At 39.7% G+C, this 21,825-nt stretch overlaps 1 protein-coding gene across 4 annotated transcripts; it reads right to left on the reverse strand.

Moving 5' to 3' along the window:
• Positions 1-924: 924 nt before the first annotated feature.
• sepsecs (Sep (O-phosphoserine) tRNA:Sec (selenocysteine) tRNA synthase) lies at positions 925-18,806 on the reverse strand. Of its 4 annotated transcripts, XM_085400261.1 has the most exons (13): positions 18,662-18,802; positions 15,530-15,727; positions 11,500-11,613; positions 11,267-11,421; positions 8,817-8,935; positions 8,492-8,650; positions 8,166-8,319; positions 7,880-7,982; positions 7,653-7,782; positions 5,266-5,357; positions 3,412-3,505; positions 3,199-3,289; positions 925-1,474 (listed from the first exon to the last, which is right to left on the reverse strand). In XM_085400261.1, the coding sequence occupies exons 3-13, from the start codon at positions 11,611-11,613 to the stop codon at positions 1,246-1,248; spliced, it is 1,440 nt and encodes a 479-aa protein (XP_085256387.1). In that variant the 5' UTR covers positions 15,530-15,727; positions 18,662-18,802; the 3' UTR covers positions 925-1,245. The 4 variants fall into 4 exon arrangements, with proteins under 4 accessions (XP_085256387.1, XP_085256385.1, XP_085256388.1 ...); XM_085400259.1 differs by having other exon boundaries at positions 11,267-11,613; positions 18,662-18,806; XM_085400262.1 differs by lacking the exons at positions 15,530-15,727; positions 18,662-18,802 and adding an exon at positions 15,366-15,505.
• Positions 18,807-21,825: the final 3,019 nt, after the last annotated feature.

Raw genomic sequence — 21,825 nt, forward strand, 5'->3', positions numbered from 1 at the left:
AAGCACACCTGGGCCCAGCACTGCTGCGGAGGCTTGCCCCGGACTCTTCACAGCGCAGTATTTCTTGATAATGTATGGAGAATGGAGGGACTTGGACAATGCAGTGTTGAAATATGGATTAGACGGGAGTTAGCAGGAGTGAATGTTTGTGCCTGAGGCCACTACCTGCTGTGCTTCCCAATGATTGTGATTACAAAGCAAAGGGATTAACACACAAGACTCAAGAAAACTGCTGAACTCCGCAAATACAGTGAAGCCTGATGTGATTAAAGATCAAGTCCCTGGTGAAGCTCTCAGTGTAATTACAATTTGCCCATTGCTCCATAACAGCAAAACACGCAATTAAAATCTAATTACAGATCTCTTAAATTGTTAAATGGACAATTCATCATTCGTCATTCTTCCAGCTTAATTTCTTTTGGTGTGAGCTGCCTGATTTTGGGTGAGTTAAAGCCTCATATCTCTGCTTTCTTCTGCAGAGAGGTTTGTTTGATGGCTACAGTTTAGTAGGAGGAAAACTCCACACAGATAAAACACAGCAGGCCAGAGGGACAAACGTGTTAATTCGATTTCACAATGAACTGTCCTTTTAATGCTGCGAACATTACGGGCTCTTACCGAGACTAACAGTGAGTATTTGTTTTGCTGGACACGTGAGTGATCTGTGCTTGATGTACATCATTGATTATCTGCTCTGTGTGATCTGTTGCAGAGCCTAAAAATAAATGAGCTTATTGAATAAAAAGGGTTCAGACAGAGTTAATGGCTCAGTACCGCTGGCATCACGTTACCGTACACTGGAGAAGGCATGGTAAAACATATGACATTACAAAGATGCACTATTTTATGTAATGATGAGGGGGGGAAGTGTACGAGAAAAAGAGATGGTTTTCAAAGTGAAAGAAAGAAGAGACACATGAGAGGTCCTTTTATAAAGGCTGGATGTGTAATTAGCTTTAAATTAAAGTTAAACATACACAGTCAACAACAGTCTTTGCATACATTTGGTCTATGACCAGATGCTCCTAAGCAGCATGTGTATGCACGTTTTGTCCTATTATCACTTGATGAGGGAATTAATCACTGACACGTGCTTGCATTATTTTGGTTTATGACCACCTGGACAGTGTTTCACTGCCAGAAGTAATGACTCATAACACAAACACACAGTCCAAATCAGAAAGAACTGCATGAAGGCAGCGCAAGGTCAAAGTCTTCCTGTTGAAATGTTCAGCCTCAGTTCAGTCACTCTCCTATAGAGACCTCTTGGTCCGACGAAGACACCGCACCGCCCTCTTTCTTCAGAGTTTTCAGGCATTTGTCGAGCCTTTTGATGCAGACCGTCACATCTTCTCGAGTGATACCCACAGCGGAGGCAGCGTTGAGGTAAGGACAGGGGTACGACTCCGAGTGGGACATAAACCCGCGAAACGTGTGTCCGCTTACGGTCTGCTCCTTGCCCAGTGGTATCACCCTGGAAACACGAGTGAACATAGTAACACAGAGCAATGGAATTTTAACAATAATGTAAAAAACAACAAAAATAACCTCTTTATTTTATGCAATATTTACCGCAGATCAACATGTCTCACAAATAAAACCAACACTGCAATGTACACTCATGGGCCACTTAATTAGGTACACCTGTTCAAGTGCTTGTTAAAGCAAATATCTAATCAGCCAGTCACATGGCAGAAACTCAGAGAATTTAGGAAGAAGGCCTGGTGAAGTTCAAACTCTGCATCAGAACTGGGAAGAATGGTGATTTAAGATGCTTTGAATGTGACGTGTTTGCCGGTGCCAGATGGGCTGGTCTGAGTATTTCAGAAACTGCTGATCTGCTGGAATCTTCCCACACAACCATACGCCCAACATTCAGATGGTAGGGTCAGAATTTGTCATAAACAACATGATCCATCCTGCTTTGTTCAGGCAGCTGGTGGTGGTTTCTTGGCATACTTTGGGCCGCTTAGTACCAAATAAGCATTGTTTAAAAACTTTAGCTTACAATAAGTATTGTTGCTGACCACGTGAATCCCTTTAGGATCACAGTGTGCAGGACCCATCTTCTGAGGGCTGCTTACAACACGTCATGAAGCTCAAATAATCTCAAACGGAGTTCTTGAACATGAAAATGAGCTGAGCTCAGAGTCCCCAGATCTCAATCCAACAGAGCACCTTTGAAATGTGCTGGACCAGGATATGCGGGGACTTCACCTGGTTTCAACTGCAATACTGTAAATAATAATCGTGGCCATAAATTCTGGCAAGGTTTCACCACTGTCAGCAGAGTTTAGACTCACTTTAATGTGAAATCAATTACTGCCCAGCTATAAGGACTGTGCACGCAGCACAATGGCAGCAGAATGCACTAGAATCAGATGAAGATCTCTATTAATCTCTTCAGCTGGAGAAGAGAAAAGCTCACTACTGATGTGAAAATCCAAAGCCGGGTGCCTCCCATTCATGTTTGGCTCTGAGAGCATTTCATTTAATGCCACGTCCACAGCTGCAAACTGTTCACGAAACTCAAATCTTAAACATTTCTTTTCTTTTATGAAAACACAACATGCTCAGGACGTACAAGGCTAAAACATTTGACTACACTTCACACTAGGACCTTGGAAAAATCCAACTGGGAGCATTAAATTCCAAACAACACTATAAACAATCGTGACAGAATGACCCAAATAAATCTTTTATTCTGGATATATAAAATATTTAGATTAGCTCTCATGCACGATTGAAAACTATAAAGAGAAAAAACACAAAATGAAATGTGCGGGGGTGGTGGGGGCCATGCTCCTAATTTGAAATTGTGTATTTATGCAGATCCATCGATTCATGTGACAGAGTGAGAACGAAACAGTTAAAAATTGACAAATCCTCCTCACTAATGCTGCTGCTTTCAGAGCTGGTGCCCGCTGCCCCAGAGGAGACCACATCCTTCAACATCTAATGGAAACATCCGGTTTTATTTAGGATGCGGCTGTGATAGGAAGGGCTGTCTTAATTTTCTAAAGTAGTTTCCGCTGCTCAGTATTCAGCAGATCCATCTGCCTGATTGCTGATTTTGCCGAGCAAAATGCAACATCTTTCTAAACCCACTCAAACACACACACACACTCCCCTATCCTGTTATTCTCTCTCTCCCCCCTCCATGTCCATTTCCAGGCCACATCATCAACATGGCCTTACCTGGCTCCTGACACTTGTCGGGTGAACAACATGGATCCTAGCTGAGTCACCGCCTTGTCGCTGTTGGCCTGGAGACCATCTAGAGACATGGCTGGAAGAGAGAGGCGCATAGTGAAGTCAGTAAACATCTGAGACCAAACGCAAAGCCAGAAAGACTTACGCCATTTCAGAAAAGCAGAGTGAGGATCAATTGATACCTAACCAGCAGCTTACCCAGAGAAATGGGGTTGTGAGGGGTGTGAAGCAACCTCTCCCCGTGTGCAGAAGCCAGACTCTTCAGCTGCTCAGCCAGGAACGAATAAATCTCCTGCACACCATGCCAATACACACAAGAAGGATGAAGACACAGAACAACACACAAGATCTATAAATAGCACTACAATACTCCTTTTTGCATACAGACACAGGCTTACTTTAACAGCAGCAGCAGCCTTGGTTTTATTGCTAATCAAGCAAATCTTCCAACAAAGCAGGTGGATGCATGACCAAACTCTTCCCTATTTGCCTGACCCTGTATGTGTGTCTGTTTCAGTCTAAGCTTCAGTACAAGCACTATGTTCATTTCCTGTCCAGCTTGTTCTTAACGCATCCACCTCTGGGATCAATTAGAGAGGCCAGGAGAGTAAAAGAAGAGGACTGCAGGCTCTTAAACACAGTTTTTGATATTCACATGCTTCAAATACGCTGATTAAGGACCAAGAGTCTCAGAGCAGCGTGTGGAAGACTGAAATAGAACGATGATGTTCAGGACACAAACGTTCAAACAGGGAAGCTACACGACAACTAAACACAGTGCGTTTGTTGCTAGCTACCAGCTCCAGATTCCCCAAAGAAGCTCTTTTCACTGCGTCTGTGTGTGTGAGCGAGGGCACACTCTGCTGACTCATACTGTCCTTGTTTGAAAGCATCAAGAGGGAAAATATTTTCCCTGTCAAGAGTCAAACACAAACAGCATTTCAATGATGTCAAGTGTCTCTAAGTGTCCATTGTCCTCTAATAACAAAGGATGACTTTATTATGCTGCAGGAGGAGAACAGCGTAAGTGGTGGTGAGAGTGCAGGACAATAAGTTTGTGTTTGTGACGAGTCAAAGGCCGCCCCGACTAAAACAAAAGCACGCGCATCACCCGTTTCTTCTTTTCATTATGCAGACATTATCTAAACCGGTGGTACACACGAGGCAGTAAATGAACCTAAACAGATGAAACGCTTGAATTATTAAAAGCTCGTGATTCTGGGAGAGACGTTCTGCAGACTCTATGGGGAAAAAAATGGTTCTGTACATTAATTATGCATAAAGTGGACCGAGAGGAATCAATAAGCTCTGATGGTGTGTCGGGTCAGGCAAGAGGCCACAGGAATCTCCTAGGTATACATTTCAGCTACGGATTAGGTTGTACACCGATATCCCACTTTGAGTATTGTATGGCATCATTTTTAAATACGTGTAATTTCTGTATATGAATCCGGGGTAATTTCTAAAAAAACTTCTACTTTAAAGTGTTATTCCTTTTCGAGTTTCTGTGCTCTGAGTGTGAGGACAAACAGATTCTCTCAGTTGCAGCACATTTACGGCGCAGCAGCAGTTTAGAGGAGAGAGAATGCTGCAGTGCCGATCATCTAAAGAGGAGGATGCTGCATTGTGAGTAACTCTGCTTTAAAGCAGGAAGCCACCAGGGGAGGTTTTCTCAAACTCTCAAAGAATCAATTTTATCTTTCTATAGTGGACTCCTTCCTTCACAGAGCTCACTACACACAAGTCCACAGTCTCTATCATCAGTGAGAACGCAGGTGAAGCAAAAAAGGACACACACACAGAAAACTGTAACATATAGCCAACTGCAACTCAATACAACTTATATAAGTTATTGCCATTTTTAGTAGGAAAGACGCTGACACGGCACAGAGACATATTCAGACAGACTACAATATACACCTGATACTCCTGCAGTCCCATAATGTTCTCATCATACATGTTGGAAACATCCAGCAGACATAACAGCCACGTTTAACTAAGTGAGGAACTATTTTTAGCCGTATAAAAAGGTGACGTGTGCACCACTCTCACCTTTCTTTCTGACAAGTATTTCTTATAGCCACAGACTCCCAGCGTGAGAAGGGTAATGAGGACGTCGAGGGAAGGTGAGGCTGATGCTCTCCCTGGAAGAGAAGCCAGAAGCTGCTGTCAAACTGAACTAGAAGCTTGTTATTAATGTTTAACAACAATCCAATTTGACTTATACAGATGAGGATAAAATTATTAGCCCCCTGACAGGATTTAAACATAACATAACATTTCTAAACACACTAGTTTCTTCACACAGTACACAACAAGCCCGGCAGAGGTAGGAAGGAAAACATTTCAAAGACTCTTGAAAGAAAATTAGAGTGAGATGTATCTAAAATGCCCCAGAACAGCTGCTGACACATTGGTGAATGAGTTAGCCGGCTTGTGCTTCACGCATCCACCTCTGGGATCAATTAGAAAGGGCAGGAGAGTAAAAGAAGATGAGTGCAGGCTTTTAAACACGGTTTTTGACATTCATATGCTTCAAATACGCTGTTAAGCATCAAGAGCCTCAGAGCAGTGTGTCGAGGACTGTAGAAGGGCGATGGAGCTCAGGACACAGACGTCCAGGCAGGGAAGCTGCACGACAACTAAACGCAGAGTCTTTGTTGACTTCGAGATTTCAGACACAGAAAATCTCCACGTTGTCAGAAGAGTCACATTCAAGCCAGACTGGACTATCCCAACAATAGCCTGGAGGAAGACTCTATGCATACTGGAAGCTGTTTTGGCTGCAGAGACGCTGCTCGTGTTTGGAGGGAGAGGCATACGACCCAAAGAACAGTCCCCAAAGTGAAACACGGTGGTGGGAGTATTTTGCTGCGGGGACGCTGCAATGTGTCTGGAACTGTGATCTCATCAGGGTGGCAGGAAAAAAACCTCAAGCAGTCAGCATCGCTTTGACTTCCAGCACAACAACAAATCAAAACATACGTCACTCCTGACTGGCCTGCATAAAGCCCTGAGTTGAATCCCACTGGAGTATCGGGTAATAAGTTTGACCCTGATAGTTTGAGGTTTTGGTGAAATAATTTAGTGTCTTTTTGACAAGTAAAGAAACTAAAAACCGAAAATAAAATAAGACGCTTGCCGGGGTTACTGAGGGTTCATCGGTCTGATTGCTGGCGGGATGAACCTAAAGTGTTTTGAATGCAAAGTCCTGTGCATTTCTACAGCGGGCCTGGTGTCATTTTTCTATGAGCTGGTATAACTTCAGTTCAGATTTGGCCTGACAGAAAAGAAAATGTGTAACAGTATACCCACAGATGACAGTTAGTGGAAGGTATCAGAGCTGGACACTTTCCAAGCACTGACAGAAGCTCAACTGCAGCATGAGAAAATTAAACAAATAAACCAAAGTGAAAAGCTGGCTTAGGCAGATTCCGATTAGTCACACAGAGCAGTGCACAGTCTTACTGCTGCTTTCTGAGAGTTACCCAAAATGTTTAAAAAGCACGTCAATGAACTTCTCTAGATATTATCTGATGGCAGTGACAACACAGTTGTCCAGTGCAGCTGGTTTAAACATTGGCCTTTAACCTCCCAGTTCCCTCGTGCAAAGTTCATACCATCTCTGATTGGATGGATTTGTGACAGTGTGAGAACAGTGCAGGTAGGATTGTAGCGAATTCAGTTACCATGGGGACATCAACAGTCCCAATGAAATGCACCCCAGTTTCAGCGATGATGGTTAAAATGCACTAGAGGTGAGATTTTGTTAGAAATCATGGATCTAACATTTAGAACGGGAACAATGCGGTTGCCTTTGCAGTCTCGGGTCAAGAAGAAAAAGTAGGAAAGAGGGAAATTTGTGCTGAAAAGGTTTGAAGTTAAACAAACAACAACAAAAAAGAACAAAAACAACAACAAGACCCTGTTTCTTCATACTACATCAGTTATCCCATTTTATAGCCCAGTGCCTCTCGATGGACTGTGGACTTTTTTCTTTTCATTTCCAATTCCTGTAATATATTTATTATTAAACATTTACATGTTAACAAGTCCTCAAAGCTAATAGAGAAACGACGGGGACTTTACTGCTTTATGATTGTAGCACCCTGAACAAGGAAATCAACAAAAGATCAAGAATAAAATGCTTGATTGCAGCCCTGCGTGTTAATCAGAGTAGGGCACAATAAACACAAAGTGGGCTGCAGGATTTTTATGTTTGTGAACAGTCATCTTATGTTTAAGCATGAAAACGAATCATTCAAACATTTTCATGCTTTATTACCAATTTACTAAAATATGGCAGTGCATAAAAACTAAAAACTGTGCTCTACACTTTGAAACTTTCAAAACATTTGCTTTTATGTAAATACACAAATCTGCATGGGTACACATGCCCACCTGGTTATTGTTTCATACCAGTGAGCGTTAACACTCACCTGGGTACATCTTGCTTATCTCCTGTATGAACGGCTCATCAAAGCCTGCAATTATAGCACCACCTACTGGAACCATAAAGTTCTTGTCCAGGCTCTGTACAAAGGCATCGATTCTTCCCACACGAGCGCCCTGATGACAGACAATCCGAGAAAATCACATCGTAGCATTCAAAGGTGAGCTCCAGATCAACTTGCTACATGCACTGTGCAGTGAAGAGTGTTGATACCTGTTGAATGAGGTGCATGCATTTGGACGACTGTACGCCATATGCATTGTTAACTATGTGGGGGATGTCATGCTTGCTGCAGAGAGATGACAGCTCCTCAAGCCTGCAAGACCCCAAAACAAACAGTATTAGAAATTGTGCATACCTTATTCCCACACCATGAGCCAAAACAAGCAACATACATTATGTTTCCTTTGAAAGTAAGAAATCCTGCAGGCAGCCTACATCAACACATACATAACATGACATAATAAAACCTGAGGGCATGAATGAAAGCTTACAAGACCTGTCAGGGACCCGTGGGGCGAAGCAAGAAGTCGTTGAATGAACACACAGGATATTTTCAGCTCCGAGCTCTTCAATCTTGCGTTCAACTGCTTCCAAATCTGTCCGCAGCTCATCACCCTCGAGCACATTCTCCACGACCACAGGTTCAAAGCCTGAGAAAACAGTAATGTCTTAATGTAAGCAAACGATTTAAAGATGGCAATAAAGTGAAACACTTTCACAATTAATCTGAACCCTTCAAGATCCATGACATTTCAAACACAGACGTGCTCGCTGATCAGGATGTAAGGTTGACAGGACACTGGATACGAGTCATATGGTCACCTGCTGTGATCATAGACTTGAAACAGGACTTCTGGTCGATGCGAGGCCAAATGATGTAGCGAGCTTTGGGTCTCCTGTGACGAAGGGTCAGAAAGCAGAGAGTCAAACTCATCCCTGTAGCCATGGGTACCACGAAGCAGCTAGCCACACTCCGGACGCCTGTAACGCACAAGCAGCAGACAACTGAAAATAAGACTTCGAAACCTTTCGTTAATTCTACATAAAGACTTCCATACACTTTACCAAGTGGACATTTGGGAGGAAAAGGCAAAATTTAACATCTAGCTTATCACAAATACTAGTGTAACTGATAAGAGCTACACACCTGCAAGCTTTAAAACATCCAGGACAACTGAGTTGGTCAGTTTGTTAAGCAGACTGGATCCTGCAGCTTTAGGCTGAATAGCAGCGATGTCACCTGACCGGCCGATGCCGTGGATCAGCCTAGACAAAACAGCTGGATGTCACAACACGAGCAGTTAAACGACCTCCTAAACTCCGTGATGAGCACAAAGCTGACATTTCACAGCCCAGTGTAATAAATCTGCGTGCAAGGCCAATTTAAAAAAAACCCACAGATACAGGTGAGGACAGAATTATTAGCTCCCCTATGAAACATCCTTGTTTTATTAAGTATTTTGAAAGCCCAGGTAAACAGAGCAAGCAATTTATTTTTTTCCTTCTTTTGTTAAACGCAGCATTTTCAAACATCCTGTTTTACTTTGGACGCTCATGTTACTTTGCACAAATAAATAAAATCATTATCCATCTCCTGCAACAAATCCTTTTCTCTAAACTTATTGTTTTTGGAATGATGCTTTTTCAAGTGACAGCTCAAACTCTGACGTTTTTATACTGTATGTAAATTGGAAGAAAACTTTCAGTTTTACCTTGATTTTACAAGCAGTGAGCGTTACAAAGTTAAAGCACATTCTTGATTTTCAGGGGGCTAATAATATTCACCCCGGTAAAGTTTGTTTACTGAAGAAAACTTCAGATAAATGCTACATTGAAAATCACTTGTTCTGTTAAAAAGGCCAATTACATTTCATAAGGGGGCTAATAATTTTGTCCTTATCTGTATATCAGTATAGGTGCTTTTACCTCGTTACAGACAAACTGCAACAAAATCTATTAGAATTACAAAAGGTTTTGCACTTATTATTCATGAAATGTGTTCAAAAAGCAAACATAAGTCTTTTTAAACTAATAACACACAAAAAGTTTTCATGTCTTTATCAAACACAGTAAATTTCAGTTAGCCATTCCCCAAAAGCAACCTGGAATCAAGTGTTCCTGTTAAGGAAATGAGGTCTGAAGTGTGTATAGCACAGCTCCCCCAATTCTCCCTAGGATCACACCAAGTTTGGAGGTGACAAAGAATCACAACAAAACTGCAGAGCAACGTGTAAGCCTCATAAAATAAATTTTAAAAGATAACTTTAGAACAAGAAAAGCTTGGTGCACGCAATAAAACAATTAAACAAAACACACAGAGGCTGAAACAAAGAAAATCATGGTTTTGGAACGGCCGAGTCAGCATCCTGACCTCAAACCAATTTATGGCTAACGGTCAGACCCATAATCATGTGGATGATGACACAGATTTTGTAGTTTTGCCTCTATATACCACCACAGTGACAATCAGAGTGTCAGTTAACTTTAGACGTTTAACTTTAATTCAAGGGGTTTAACAAAAAATGTGGTATCTGTTCACTGGAACTCTTAATGTCAAAGATGTGGAAAATCTTTTTCTTTATTTTTAGCTGTCATTCAACAATCTGGCACACTCTTAGAAAGAAGCCATGCACTGATCACCCCAGCAACACAAAAAGGCCTTAAAGAGCACCGACTATAATTAGGAAAGATTTCAAATTCTTTTCATAGCTAAGAAAAAAACTTCACAACTTCAAGTCAAATGAAAAACACTCAAGGAGGTAGGCATATCATTGATAAAGTCCAAAATCAAGAGATGCATTTATGAACAGAAATATGGAGGGTTTACAGTGATGTGCTGCTGGTTACACTCAAGAACGGGAAGAACAGACTTTACAAGAAAGCATCTAACAGAGCCTGCACGGACATGGAGAAAATCCTGGGACAGATGAAACCAGCATGTACGGCAGAGTAGCAGTACTGTACTGCATAGCTGCCAAAGGAATCGAGTACGTAACATTGCAAATAGATGTTGAATCAATGCACACTGCAAGAGCAACCAAGAGTTTCTCATGGCAAAGAAACTGGATATTCCTAAATCGCCAAGGTGGTCATCTGATCGTAGCCCAACAGAGCAGCTTTTCAGTTACTTAAGCACAAACTGAAGGTGGCTGAGGTAAAGGCCTGACCGAGAAGAGAAGACCATGTCCATGGCTTTTACACTTCATCCAGTCACTGACGGCAAAAGATTTTAATCCAACTATTTCCTAAACAGTTAAAGCAAAGTATTTAAAATACTTTTTTTAAATTAAAAATGAAAGTTTTAACTTCAATCACATCTTGATTGTCTTATTTAAAATCCACTGTGGTGATGTACGTAGGCAACATAAAAAAGTGTGTCTCCAAGTGTGACAGAGATGGGCGCAGAGTGTGTTTTTCTTCCAACTATTCTAAATCAGAATCGCTTTAAGCACAATCCTGCATTACGAAATATTTGTCGTAGAGACAAAACAACAACAACAAAAGATCCGCTTGCTTTTTATCTGCCTCACAATCCATCACTCGGGGTTTAAAAGTGAATCGCTAATAACGCATAAGGCCTGGCGGGCAAACTTGAACCTGTAATGTCGTCTTGCCACAAGGCTGGATGCCACCCGGCCTTCTCTCTCTCCTACTCCACAGTTACCCAAGAAGTTGTTGCTGTCCATCACAGCTAGCTCGCTGAGGAAGAGCTCAACAGTGCTCTCGCTCCATCCCTCCTCGGGACACTTTCCCTGCAACACACACAACATGAAAGAGGAAGTGTCTTCACTGCAGTGGTATGAGGAAACAAAAGAAAGCTTTGAGCGTACTTGTTCCAGTAACTGTCTGATGAGTTGCTCATGGCCACGGCGAGCCTGCGATCCCTGACGGATGTAGGAAGGTGACACAATCTTCTCGCTCAGGTTAAAGTTGTCGCTGTTCATCTGTGTTAAACACACAACTTTGTGGTAAGTCAGTGCAGTGGGTGTCCAAACCGTTCTACAAATGCTTATTTCTCAAAATTAACCAATAGGGGAAAATAATAACATTTATGAAAAGTGAAAAGGTTTGAAATCTTTCACTTTTCCTTCAAGCTTTGACAAAATCCTCTGTTTATGTTCATAAAGGCCAAACTGCGGTAATGTGGCTTCTTCTGTTGTAGGAGCAAAACACTCCTCAGTTTCCGTTCCTTCACACTGGCACCAAGGATGTGTTTTTACTGTAACTCTTAACTTCCGCGATCATTAGGTAAGTTTACTAATTATTATCGCACAAAGCTCATGACAAACTGCTCATTGAATGTTTCATACAGGGACAGGTTTGTTAAAAATGCCAAAGTTACACCAGACCTTTTTACCAACGCATCCCTAAATTTTATCTTAGCGCCCCTAAAAATAACCGCATTAATAACATATTTTAATATTATTAGACATCTTTTTCTAAGGTTATATTCCGAAAAACGTCTATCAGAGACATCAGATTAGAAGGAGAACAGGTTTAAATAGGGCTGCTCGATTATGGCAAAAATGATAATCACGATTATTTTCACTGAAATTGAGATCGCGATTATTTGACGATATTTATTTAACCCTTTAAGACCTACTATAGAACCAAGTCCACCAGAGCTTATATTATTTTTTTACATGTTGTAGTGCCATTTGTGGGAGCATTTCAAGTTGCTAAATAACTGTTATAGCCCATATTTTAATAATATGTATGCATTAAGTCCATAGTAACTACATTAATTGCAAAAAAGTGCAATAAACTACAAAAAAATTTATATCGTTTTTGTTTTGTTTTTTTACATATATTTCTACTTGGAGAAATTTAAGAGGTTTATTCCTCAAAACTTTAAATACAAAAAAGTTGCAAAAAATAGTTTACAACAACAGGAAATTTATTTTGAGTGTCTTCATAGTTTTATTTTGGAGATACACCAATTTTTATATACTGCAGGAAAAACGAAAAAACAATCCTATGATGCAAATTTGCAAAGAAAACAGCAGGTGCATCAAAATAAATTATTTCCAGCAGTGCAATTTGAGTTCTAAGCATCCCAGAAACTATTCAGAAAAGTCAAACATGACCAGTAGAGGTTTTTAAGGCCTACAAGTAAAAAACTACATTTCCGCGAAAATGACGTCACTTCCGGTTTCGGCCAGGAAATGGTGGACATGCGACAGTTCGTGCTGACGTCTGTTTCACTGTGGGAAGTGTTACGAACAGCTGATCGGATCGGCAAAGCGTGTTTCTGGAATATTATGTTTTCGTTCCTGCAAGCGCTTTTTATGCAATTTTTGCAAAGCTATATGTGGAAGGAAACCGTGACCGAGGACAAGCTGATGGCATAAGATGTAAGTACAACTCCTCCGGTTTCATTATGCAAAACAAATTATTGCGCTAGCTTACACGGTTCAGGTTCTACAGGGATTTAAAAATAGTTACACAAAACGGAGCGTGCTGCTCTGACCGGATTTAAAGGGTTAACAATGACTTTAAAAAATAATATAAAATAGTGTGCAACACCACTGAAGTTTTTTTTTTTTTTTTTACCTCTCTTTTCAACCAACAGCAGTCACTCTCCTCTCCAAATAACTTCTGCTTAGCTTTCCGAGCTTCCCTCGGGTCCTCTTAATCAGCGGTCTCCAACCTTTTTTGCGCCAAGGACCGGTTTATGCCCGACAATATTTTCACGGACCGGCCTTTAAGGTGTCGCGGATAAATGAGGGAGGGGCTAATAATCGGCTCAGTCATTTTTAATGATCGTTGAAAGCCCAGATCGTAATCGTGATTAAAATTCGATTAATTGAGCAGCCCTAGGTTTAAAAGTCCAGCATTCCCAATATTATGATAAGACCTGCGTTGTTCATGACAGAAAGGAGATGAAGAAGTAATTTCATGACACAAGCCGGCACGGATTTAAAACACCAACTGAAACGTTAGCAAGAAAAAGTGCAAATTTTTCTGATGCTGCAGGGTCATTACTATTAAGTATATTTATTCTCAAAATAGTGTCAAAAATGTTAGCTAATATAGTCTAGAATAGAGATGATGAGCCAGTTTCACTTTGTCAAAGTTTCCTATTCTGGTGGAGCTAAGCTTATTTGTTTAAAGAACTAATTTAAAGAAACTACAGTTTATTACAAATGTATTTTTTTTCATGAATTGACAAATGTGTTTTCTAAAATAAATGATTAAAACAAACTAACATATAACTGGATTCTAATGAGAGAAAGTCAAGAGGGCTTTACCTCAGCGGTCCCCAAACCCCCGGGCCACGGACCGGAGTCGTGTGTTACCGGGCCGTGAGAGTTGAGGCTCGGGTGTGAACTTTATCGTTTTCTGGGTCTTTTCCCGTGTTGTAATTGTGTGTCTTATTTTGAAATAAATATTTACGCATTACCATAGTGACCAGAGAGCATTAAGGGGCAGAGAGGGGGATGTTACTCTCAATGTTGTTGGTGCATTTCAGGAGGATGCTGCTAAAAAAGTTACACAATTACACAGTGAATTCGCGTTTATTAATATATTTACAAAATACCACAGTTGCTGTCTTGGTCGTATCATTTTATTTTGTTGTATTTATCTGTGACACATTAAAAAAGGTCCGTGAAAATACTGTCTGACATTAAACCGGTTCGTGGCACAAGAAAGGTTGGGGGCCGCTGCTTTACCTCATATATCAGTATCAGTGCAATACTGAATCTGAACATTGCAATTGACATAGATGGATAATTAATATGGATCAGTTTATGCCTTTCACTGGGTTTTAAATACTGTTTCAGTGTTACATGTACTTTTTAATGACAACACAAAGACTAAGAGGAAAATAGAGACAGGGAGTGAGGGCAAAAGCAGGATGATGTCAGTGAAGAGAAACCAATAAGAGCGGATGAGTGACCAAAGTCTACCACGCTGTTATCAAGCCAAGGTACCTTCTGTTTTGCCTGCATTCACTGATTAATGTTTCACATAACTAAGCAGTGTGCTAAATGTGGATTCTTCCTAACCTTTCAGTAACTTATGTCACAAATACTATGTTCATTTACCTTATTTACAGGTAGTAAAATTAAATGGAAACCTTAACTGTATTTCCAAAAAGAAATAAGCCAAAAAAAGTGTGCTTTTCAGTAGCACACTTGAAATGGAGTGCCTAATGCCCTCTGTTGAGTCGTTACAACAAAATGAGGCTTTGTATTCAAAAACCTGTATGTAAAAGCAACTTTATTATCAGATTGCTTCTTGTACAGGTACATGGAGTGGCAGTCTTTCTGTTAAGAGGCTGAAACAATGTTGTGCATGTTTATCGTCACATGTCCTTTGCAGCAAATCTGTTTCCGCCTTACTCAGGAAAACTCTGGTCACCATGACTGAGCCTTTCCCTCAGGTTTACGGACCCACCCTAAAGCAGGTGCAAGTGTTTAAATCACCTGCAATCGTCATCCTTCTAACGAATTGACGATTGCAGTTTATGTCATTATTTATTTTCTTTATAAAATATCTCGTGGTATACGACTCGTGATAGTTACAGCGCTGTATTAACTATATATATCATATATGCATTAACTATTCTTATTTGATTCATGTAAAAATTGCAATATGTAACACTAAATGAATGTTTTCCCCATTAGAAGCTGAGCCCTACCTAAACGTTTGAGCCTAAAATTGTCCCTGTGTTATACGAGTGCTAACTTACTCAGTGCTAGAAGTCTGGTTTCAATCCAGAGTTTGCTTAGGAACAGAGTACAGGCTAGCTCCGCCAAGCTAAGTTAGGCTAAGCTAATGTGTTCCGGGCCGGAAAATAAAACACGGCGCATCTTCGTCAGAGACGCTCTGGTAACTCACGGTGCGTGCTCTTACCTCGCGGTTTTCAAAAAAATGTCTTCACGTGGACGCCAAACAAACCGCAGACATGTACGCACACATCTGAATGAGAAAGTAGCATACAGACAGACTGAAGGACGCCTTCACGTGACCACCAAGCGTTGCTCACGTGGTCAACGCCGTGCAAAGTCATGCTCCAGCGTGAAGAGAGAAGAGAAGCCGGTCGGTGGCCGCCTGCAGAAATAGAATGTGCAAGCCGGTCAGCTTTAACTTTTATGGCAAATTCTGTTTTTGATGAGGAATATATATATATATATATATATATATTCATTATTATTATCTATTGCTACAGTAAATAAATAAAAACACTTAACTTTATTTGAAAGTTAAGATTTTGGTCAAAGTAAACTTTTAGCAGAAGCCAGTAGCTTAAATAAAGTCACAGTTACACACCGTCATTCTTTAAAATATAACTGTGGTTTTTAAACAGACATATAACAACAGACGCAGAATAACAGACATATCAGAAAAATAAACAATAAAAATTTTTTTTTAAAAAGCCTAACTGCTAAAAATGTAGAATGTCAACAAAATACAATAAATTTGTTCTACATGCAAATGTTACTGTATACATATTCATTAAAATACACTCTATCACATATATTTCTTATGTATTTTTTATGCACATAAAGGGCAGTGGGAACTTTTACTGTCTGACAGTCTGATTGCTGTTAGGACCTGTGTTATGTTACATTTAACCTTTGCATTACTTCACACTACTGATGCATTTTGAAATAATATCATATGCCGGTCCTTTAATTTCAGCTCTCAAACAATGTCAAGATATTAGAATTATTTCTAATATTAGCTGAATGAGTAAACTGTGACAGCGTTGCATCAAAATAAGCTGCCACAAATAATTATAAGATCAGGACCAATAATGAGGCACTTTCAAAGTGTGGCAGGAGCAAAGATGTCCTGTAGTGGAAATATAGGCCAATATACTACTGAAAAAAGTATGCCTCCAAGAAAACAAACAAATAAAGGTAAAATTGTCATCTGTAAAAATTTCATTAAAAATCAAATAAGCAGATATTGTAAAGAAAAGGTAACAATATGGAGCGTTACCTTTTTATGCACACACTAAAACACACACACACACACACACACACACACACACACACACACACACACACACACACACACACACACACATCACACTTGTGTAGGTTTCAATCCAAACAAAGCTGTAGGGAGCACTGAAGTTAAAATCTATGATGTATAGACTCATACTTCCTTGTGTTTCTTACTGTGCTATTATAAGTAACATCAAAGAAACTTCACCGCCACTTCCAGAATGTGTACAAAAAGTCTTTTTTCAGTGCAGGAAAGCAAACATGATCTGAGAGGCAGTAACTTAACTGTTAAGAAAGAACATCTATTTCTATTTAATGTTGACACACTCAGTATAACATGTGATTAAAATAGGTTTACCAACTCACTAAAGTTTTGCTGACACAATAATGAATATTTAAAAATTAAATATCAAGATCAAAAAATCAGGTCAGTAATGGACTTATGATAATATCACATATTATTGTCTAATCATTCTTCTTATATACTATTATACAGGTGCTTACAGACTCTGTCGTCTTGTCCATGCACTTTTATTTTGAGTTTGATTCATTTGCCAAAAGAAAACTTTGAATAAGCAAAGTTACAGGTGAATTTGTCATATATCATAGTAGCTAACTCCTTTTTTCCCAGATTTTCTCTCTCAGTGTTGTGATATGAATGTTGCGAATTCTTCTTACCACGATAATCGCTTCACGGTTGAAGTCAGTTAAGATGCAACACATTTTCATTATTTCTCTAATCCTGAGCACTTAAATATCTAACAGGCTATCTTACCTTGCAAATACACCATGCTTTTCATCTACCAAAATAACAAGGAAAAACAGCTGTCAGCTAGAAGTAGGTTAAGCATAGAACGGAAACACTCAAATAACATAGCTGCTTGTTTTGCTTGCTTTGTTACATTTTTGCCTGTAAGGATGAGGTAAAGCTTTAATTTAATAATCGATGATTATTGAATCATCAGAGGGGGAATAAAATGCGCTATTATGACAAAAGCAGTTGGGTCATGAGAGAAAAAAAAGGATGATGGAAGGATATGAGTAAAAACTTAAAAAAAAATTGTAACAATATTTAACAGAATGTGTCATAAAGAGATTAATGTTACACTGACAAAAAATAAGAACGTTGCACCAAAAAGTTTCTTTGCAATCATCAGAAAGAAAAAACACTTTTGTGAAATTATATGTAATGAACTTTATGACACACACACACACACACACAGAGTGAGAGAGAGAGAGAGAGAGAGAGAGTGTAAACCATGCATTTTGTTTTGTCTGCTTACTGTAAATGATGTATACATAATCAGTGCCTGTGCTGTGTGAACCTGCAGGTTGCCCCAGTAACAGGTAGATTATACACAGTTAGCCCACATTTAACAGCATACATCACATTCTATCTGCATAGAAAGAGTTCGCACATGTTCAAAACAAAAATGAAAGCGACATTTAAAAAATATGCATATATATTCCTGGAGGGTTTTGAGCGCAGGTATAGCTAAATAAATAAATAAATAAATCTAAAAACAACAACAACAACAACAAATTCACTGTTTGTTTGGCAGCATAGGGGAGAGAAAGATGGCAATTTGTCGGCATAGCAGGGTTTTCAACTCAACAGCTATGCCAACATCTTGCCTTCCTTCCTGAACCCGTGGTCTAGTAACACGTTCCGCACGGTCCGCGCTTCAAGGTCCGCACCATGCTGTTCCCCACTCCCGTGTGGAAGATGAAAAATGTTGCTGGAGATGTTTTAAAGATTGGGAGGAAATAAAATAAAAATTAAAAAGGTGGATGTCTGAAAACAACGAGCGCAAGTGCCACGCCGATCTAAGAGGTAGGATTACTCCATCTCAAATGAACTCCAAAAACACCCAGTTTGGCATTTCCAAAATAGGATTTTCGTGGTTCTTGAAAAAGGAAACAGAAAAGTCGAGAAGAAAGAGTCTCCTGTAGTGTATGAGACAACTTAACTGGGCCTTCATTCCTCGTCCCTGCACATGGCACTGCCCTGTAGGTGTATCATCACATCTACCTGTTGCTCTGTGGGAAACTGCAACTAGTAGAGCTCTCTCTCTCTCCGGTGTCCGTCGTCCAAGATCCACCGCCAGTGTCGGACATCCGCGAGTCAAAGTAAAAGTAGGCTCAGGGTTGAAAAGACAGGTTTGCCTTCCGCCACCCACTTTTGTAGCAGCACTGTCGGCGGCTGACTGTTGCAGGAGGTGTGTTCTTTGCCCCAAAGAACTCTGGAGTGCGGCTTCCGGCACCTTTGGGCGCTGGCAAGGAATCCGATTGGTCCAATGATTAAGCAGGACAATCTTCCGAGGAGAAATCCGTCCAAACCTGTCCGGTCTGAAGAATCTCCCAAAAATCCCCAAGTACTTCCACAGTAAAATAATGTTATGTTTAAAAAAGACAGAACAAAAAAAATGACAAAGAAAAGCCTGCAAACCTTACTCGACTTCTGGATGTTGCTGTAAGGGCATGCAATTTAAACAGTCCCACTTTAGCAGGAAATTTTGCTGATGTCTACAGGACACGGTTTGTTAATGAATCACACAGAATGATTCAAACATCGTCTAGACCAGAAAGTGGTCGCCATCCACGACAGGAAACGCTGTCAGTGTATGAAAGCGCACTTTCTGACCATTCATCATCATCTGTTTCATTTAGATGTTGCTCAGCGGATAGACTTATAACTTCCACACTGCTTTATTTATATAACGTTTAAAAAAAAAACCTTCTTTCTTTTAGATAGTCACTCATTTACAGCCGTTGTAAATGAGTGAATCATGATGTGGGAACAGTCACCACCAACTAGCAAAAAAAGGGACATTTGTGTTCCTCCACACAAGCGTAAAAGTGGAGGGTTCTATGGTTTGTGAGTATTTCTATTTAAAGTTGATACTACTTCACTACATTCATACAATTCATTAAAAAGAACATCTTGGAACCTTTTATTAAACCTAATCACTACTAAAAGCCAGTTGGAGCATTTATGCTTTATGTATATAGTACCTCAATCACTGATGTCAGCTGACCCAAGTATATATATATATATATATATATATATATATATATATATATATATATATATATATATACACACAACAAAATAAAATACATTTTCCATTTAGATTTTTTAGGGCAGCACAAAAAACATTAAAGTGTTATTTACAGTCAGTATGTAATAATTTAACAGCACAGGGTTTTTAAATTCCTTTGCTGTATTTACTCTAAACCTATTTTGCCGCTGCCCCTCACAGGTGCTAAATAGACCATCCTCCCAGCATTTAGCTTCATTTTTTTAAATGAAGTTAAAACAACATATTTAGCTGACCCGTGATCAAGCCTAAGCTAGTGAGAAGGTCAAGATTCTGTCTTTTTAAAAGAAAAACGACAATCTTTCAGTTCATTTCAGTTTGGTCGGGGCTGATGATTCACTTCCCAAGGTAGGTGTCAACTCTGGACACACCTGTCAACTCCCAGAGAACAAATACTTCAAAGGATAAAAAGACAAAAACGATCTGTCAGGCTCAGTGTTTCCATTTCGTACAGTAAGCAGTTGTTTAACATGGCAACCACACTGTAAACAATACTTAGCAGTACAAATGTGTGCTGCAGGGAATGTAAATTTATTTTAAAAGGTAGGTCCGTTAAGGGGAAGGTTGCATATTTTCCAGTGTTTAAATCACACTGAAGCAGTAAATCCATTCTGAGAGAGCAAGAACTACAGGAGTGACCCAACAGATACTTGTAATATCGCAAGTGAACATTAAACAGCACAGAAAGCATGTCACCACACATCCAATATACTAGATATACATCTGAAACTTGTCAGGAATACTCCAGGAGAGAAGCTCTAATCAAGTTCAAAATAACAGCAACACAAAGGGGCTCATTCCTGTCATAAAAACATAGAATCACATCTGAATCTGAAGAGAAAACATGGGAATCAAATGGAAATCACCGGTGTGAGGATCAAGATACAAGTCACTGTTATAACACCTGCGAAACGAGGTGTAAACACACAGTTGTGAGGAATAGTGCTTCACATTTTTTCCCAGGGAAAATGTAAGGTGTGCTTGATTGTGGTTATACATGAATCAGTACGTAGGAACTTTTAGTGAATGGAAGAATTTGCCTCTATGGATATTCTAACTGTTGATTGCAGCGGGGACAAGGACAAGCAACAGCCTCATTTACAGAGAGCTTATAAACTAGTTTGCATGGTTTTGCTGAGTGGACGTCAACAAAAGGAAACAATATGAAGTATGGAATATAACAAGCACTGTTCAGAATGATATGATGAAATTACTAAATTACTAATGCTTTAAAAACAATCTGTCCCAAGAAGAATTTACTTATTTTTTTAATTATAGGTTTTTGATTTTAAAAATAATAACTGCAATCACTTTTTTTTCTTTCTAGACGCTTCATGTAACTGGTCTGTTGCATGAAATGCATCAAATATGTGATGTGCTGCAACAGTTACACACTAATGACATATACTAAAACGTATTCTGATAGTAGCATGCAAACCAGCCATTAGCAGCTATAAGTAAATTTGTAGTAAGAGGGTTTTATTTCCCACCGTTTGTTAAACTTACATAATTGTCAATATAAAAAGAATTACTGTAATGACTATTCTGCTCATTTCTGAAACATAAAGTTCCTCAAGGACTATAAAATGATTTTGTCACATGTCTGTGAAGGTTCTCAGTCATCCAGGTCATCGTAGTCTAAGGAGCTTGGAAAGAGAAGCATCTGGATTTCTTTACGTTTCCTTGAAGATGTTTCACCTCATCCGAGAAGCTTCTTCAGTTCTAAGAACAATTGGTGGAGTCCCAAATTTTAAGCCAGACTTAAAAAAAACATCTTCAAGGAAACCTAAAGAAGTCCTGACGCTTTTCTTTCCAAGCTCATTAGATTTTGTCACATGACATTTTTTTTCCTGCTCCTATAGCCGCAACATGTTGAAGTTGTAACCCTTAAAATCAGTTTAGTTTAAACCAGCTGCTGTGTTTTGTCTATATTTGCTGTTTTTCCGCTCTTTCTGAGTCAGTTTGAAATCTCATGCTGACATATCAGTGCATGTCAGCTTGCATGGTTATTATTATACATCATTTTCTCTGTGCAGCTAACCAAAACCCTCTTTCAAACCCGGCTCATGCTGAATCACACGGCCACATGTGCAGC

The sequence above is a fragment of the Rhamphochromis longiceps genome, linkage group LG3 (assembly GCF_057381845.1).
Source record: "Rhamphochromis longiceps isolate RC_006_pf linkage group LG3, R_longiceps_female_GT1.1, whole genome shotgun sequence".
In the NCBI taxonomy this organism is placed as follows: domain Eukaryota; kingdom Metazoa; phylum Chordata; class Actinopteri; order Cichliformes; family Cichlidae; genus Rhamphochromis; species Rhamphochromis longiceps.

What these genes read in the sequence shown, in the direction of transcription:
- sepsecs (XM_085400259.1), bottom strand. Translation starts at nt 11,613, where the DNA reads ATGAACAGCGACAACTTTAACCTGAGCGAGAAGATTGTGTCACCTTCC. An exon ending in GCCCCACGGGTCCCTGACAG is followed by an intron (nt 7,983 to 8,165) that starts GTCTTGTAAGCT and finishes GGGGTCTTGCAG; the next exon opens with GCTTGAGGAGCTGTCATCTC. An exon ending in GATAAGCAAGATGTACCCAG is followed by an intron (nt 5,358 to 7,652) that starts GTGAGTGTTAAC and finishes CTTCTCTTCCAG; the next exon opens with GGAGAGCATCAGCCTCACCT.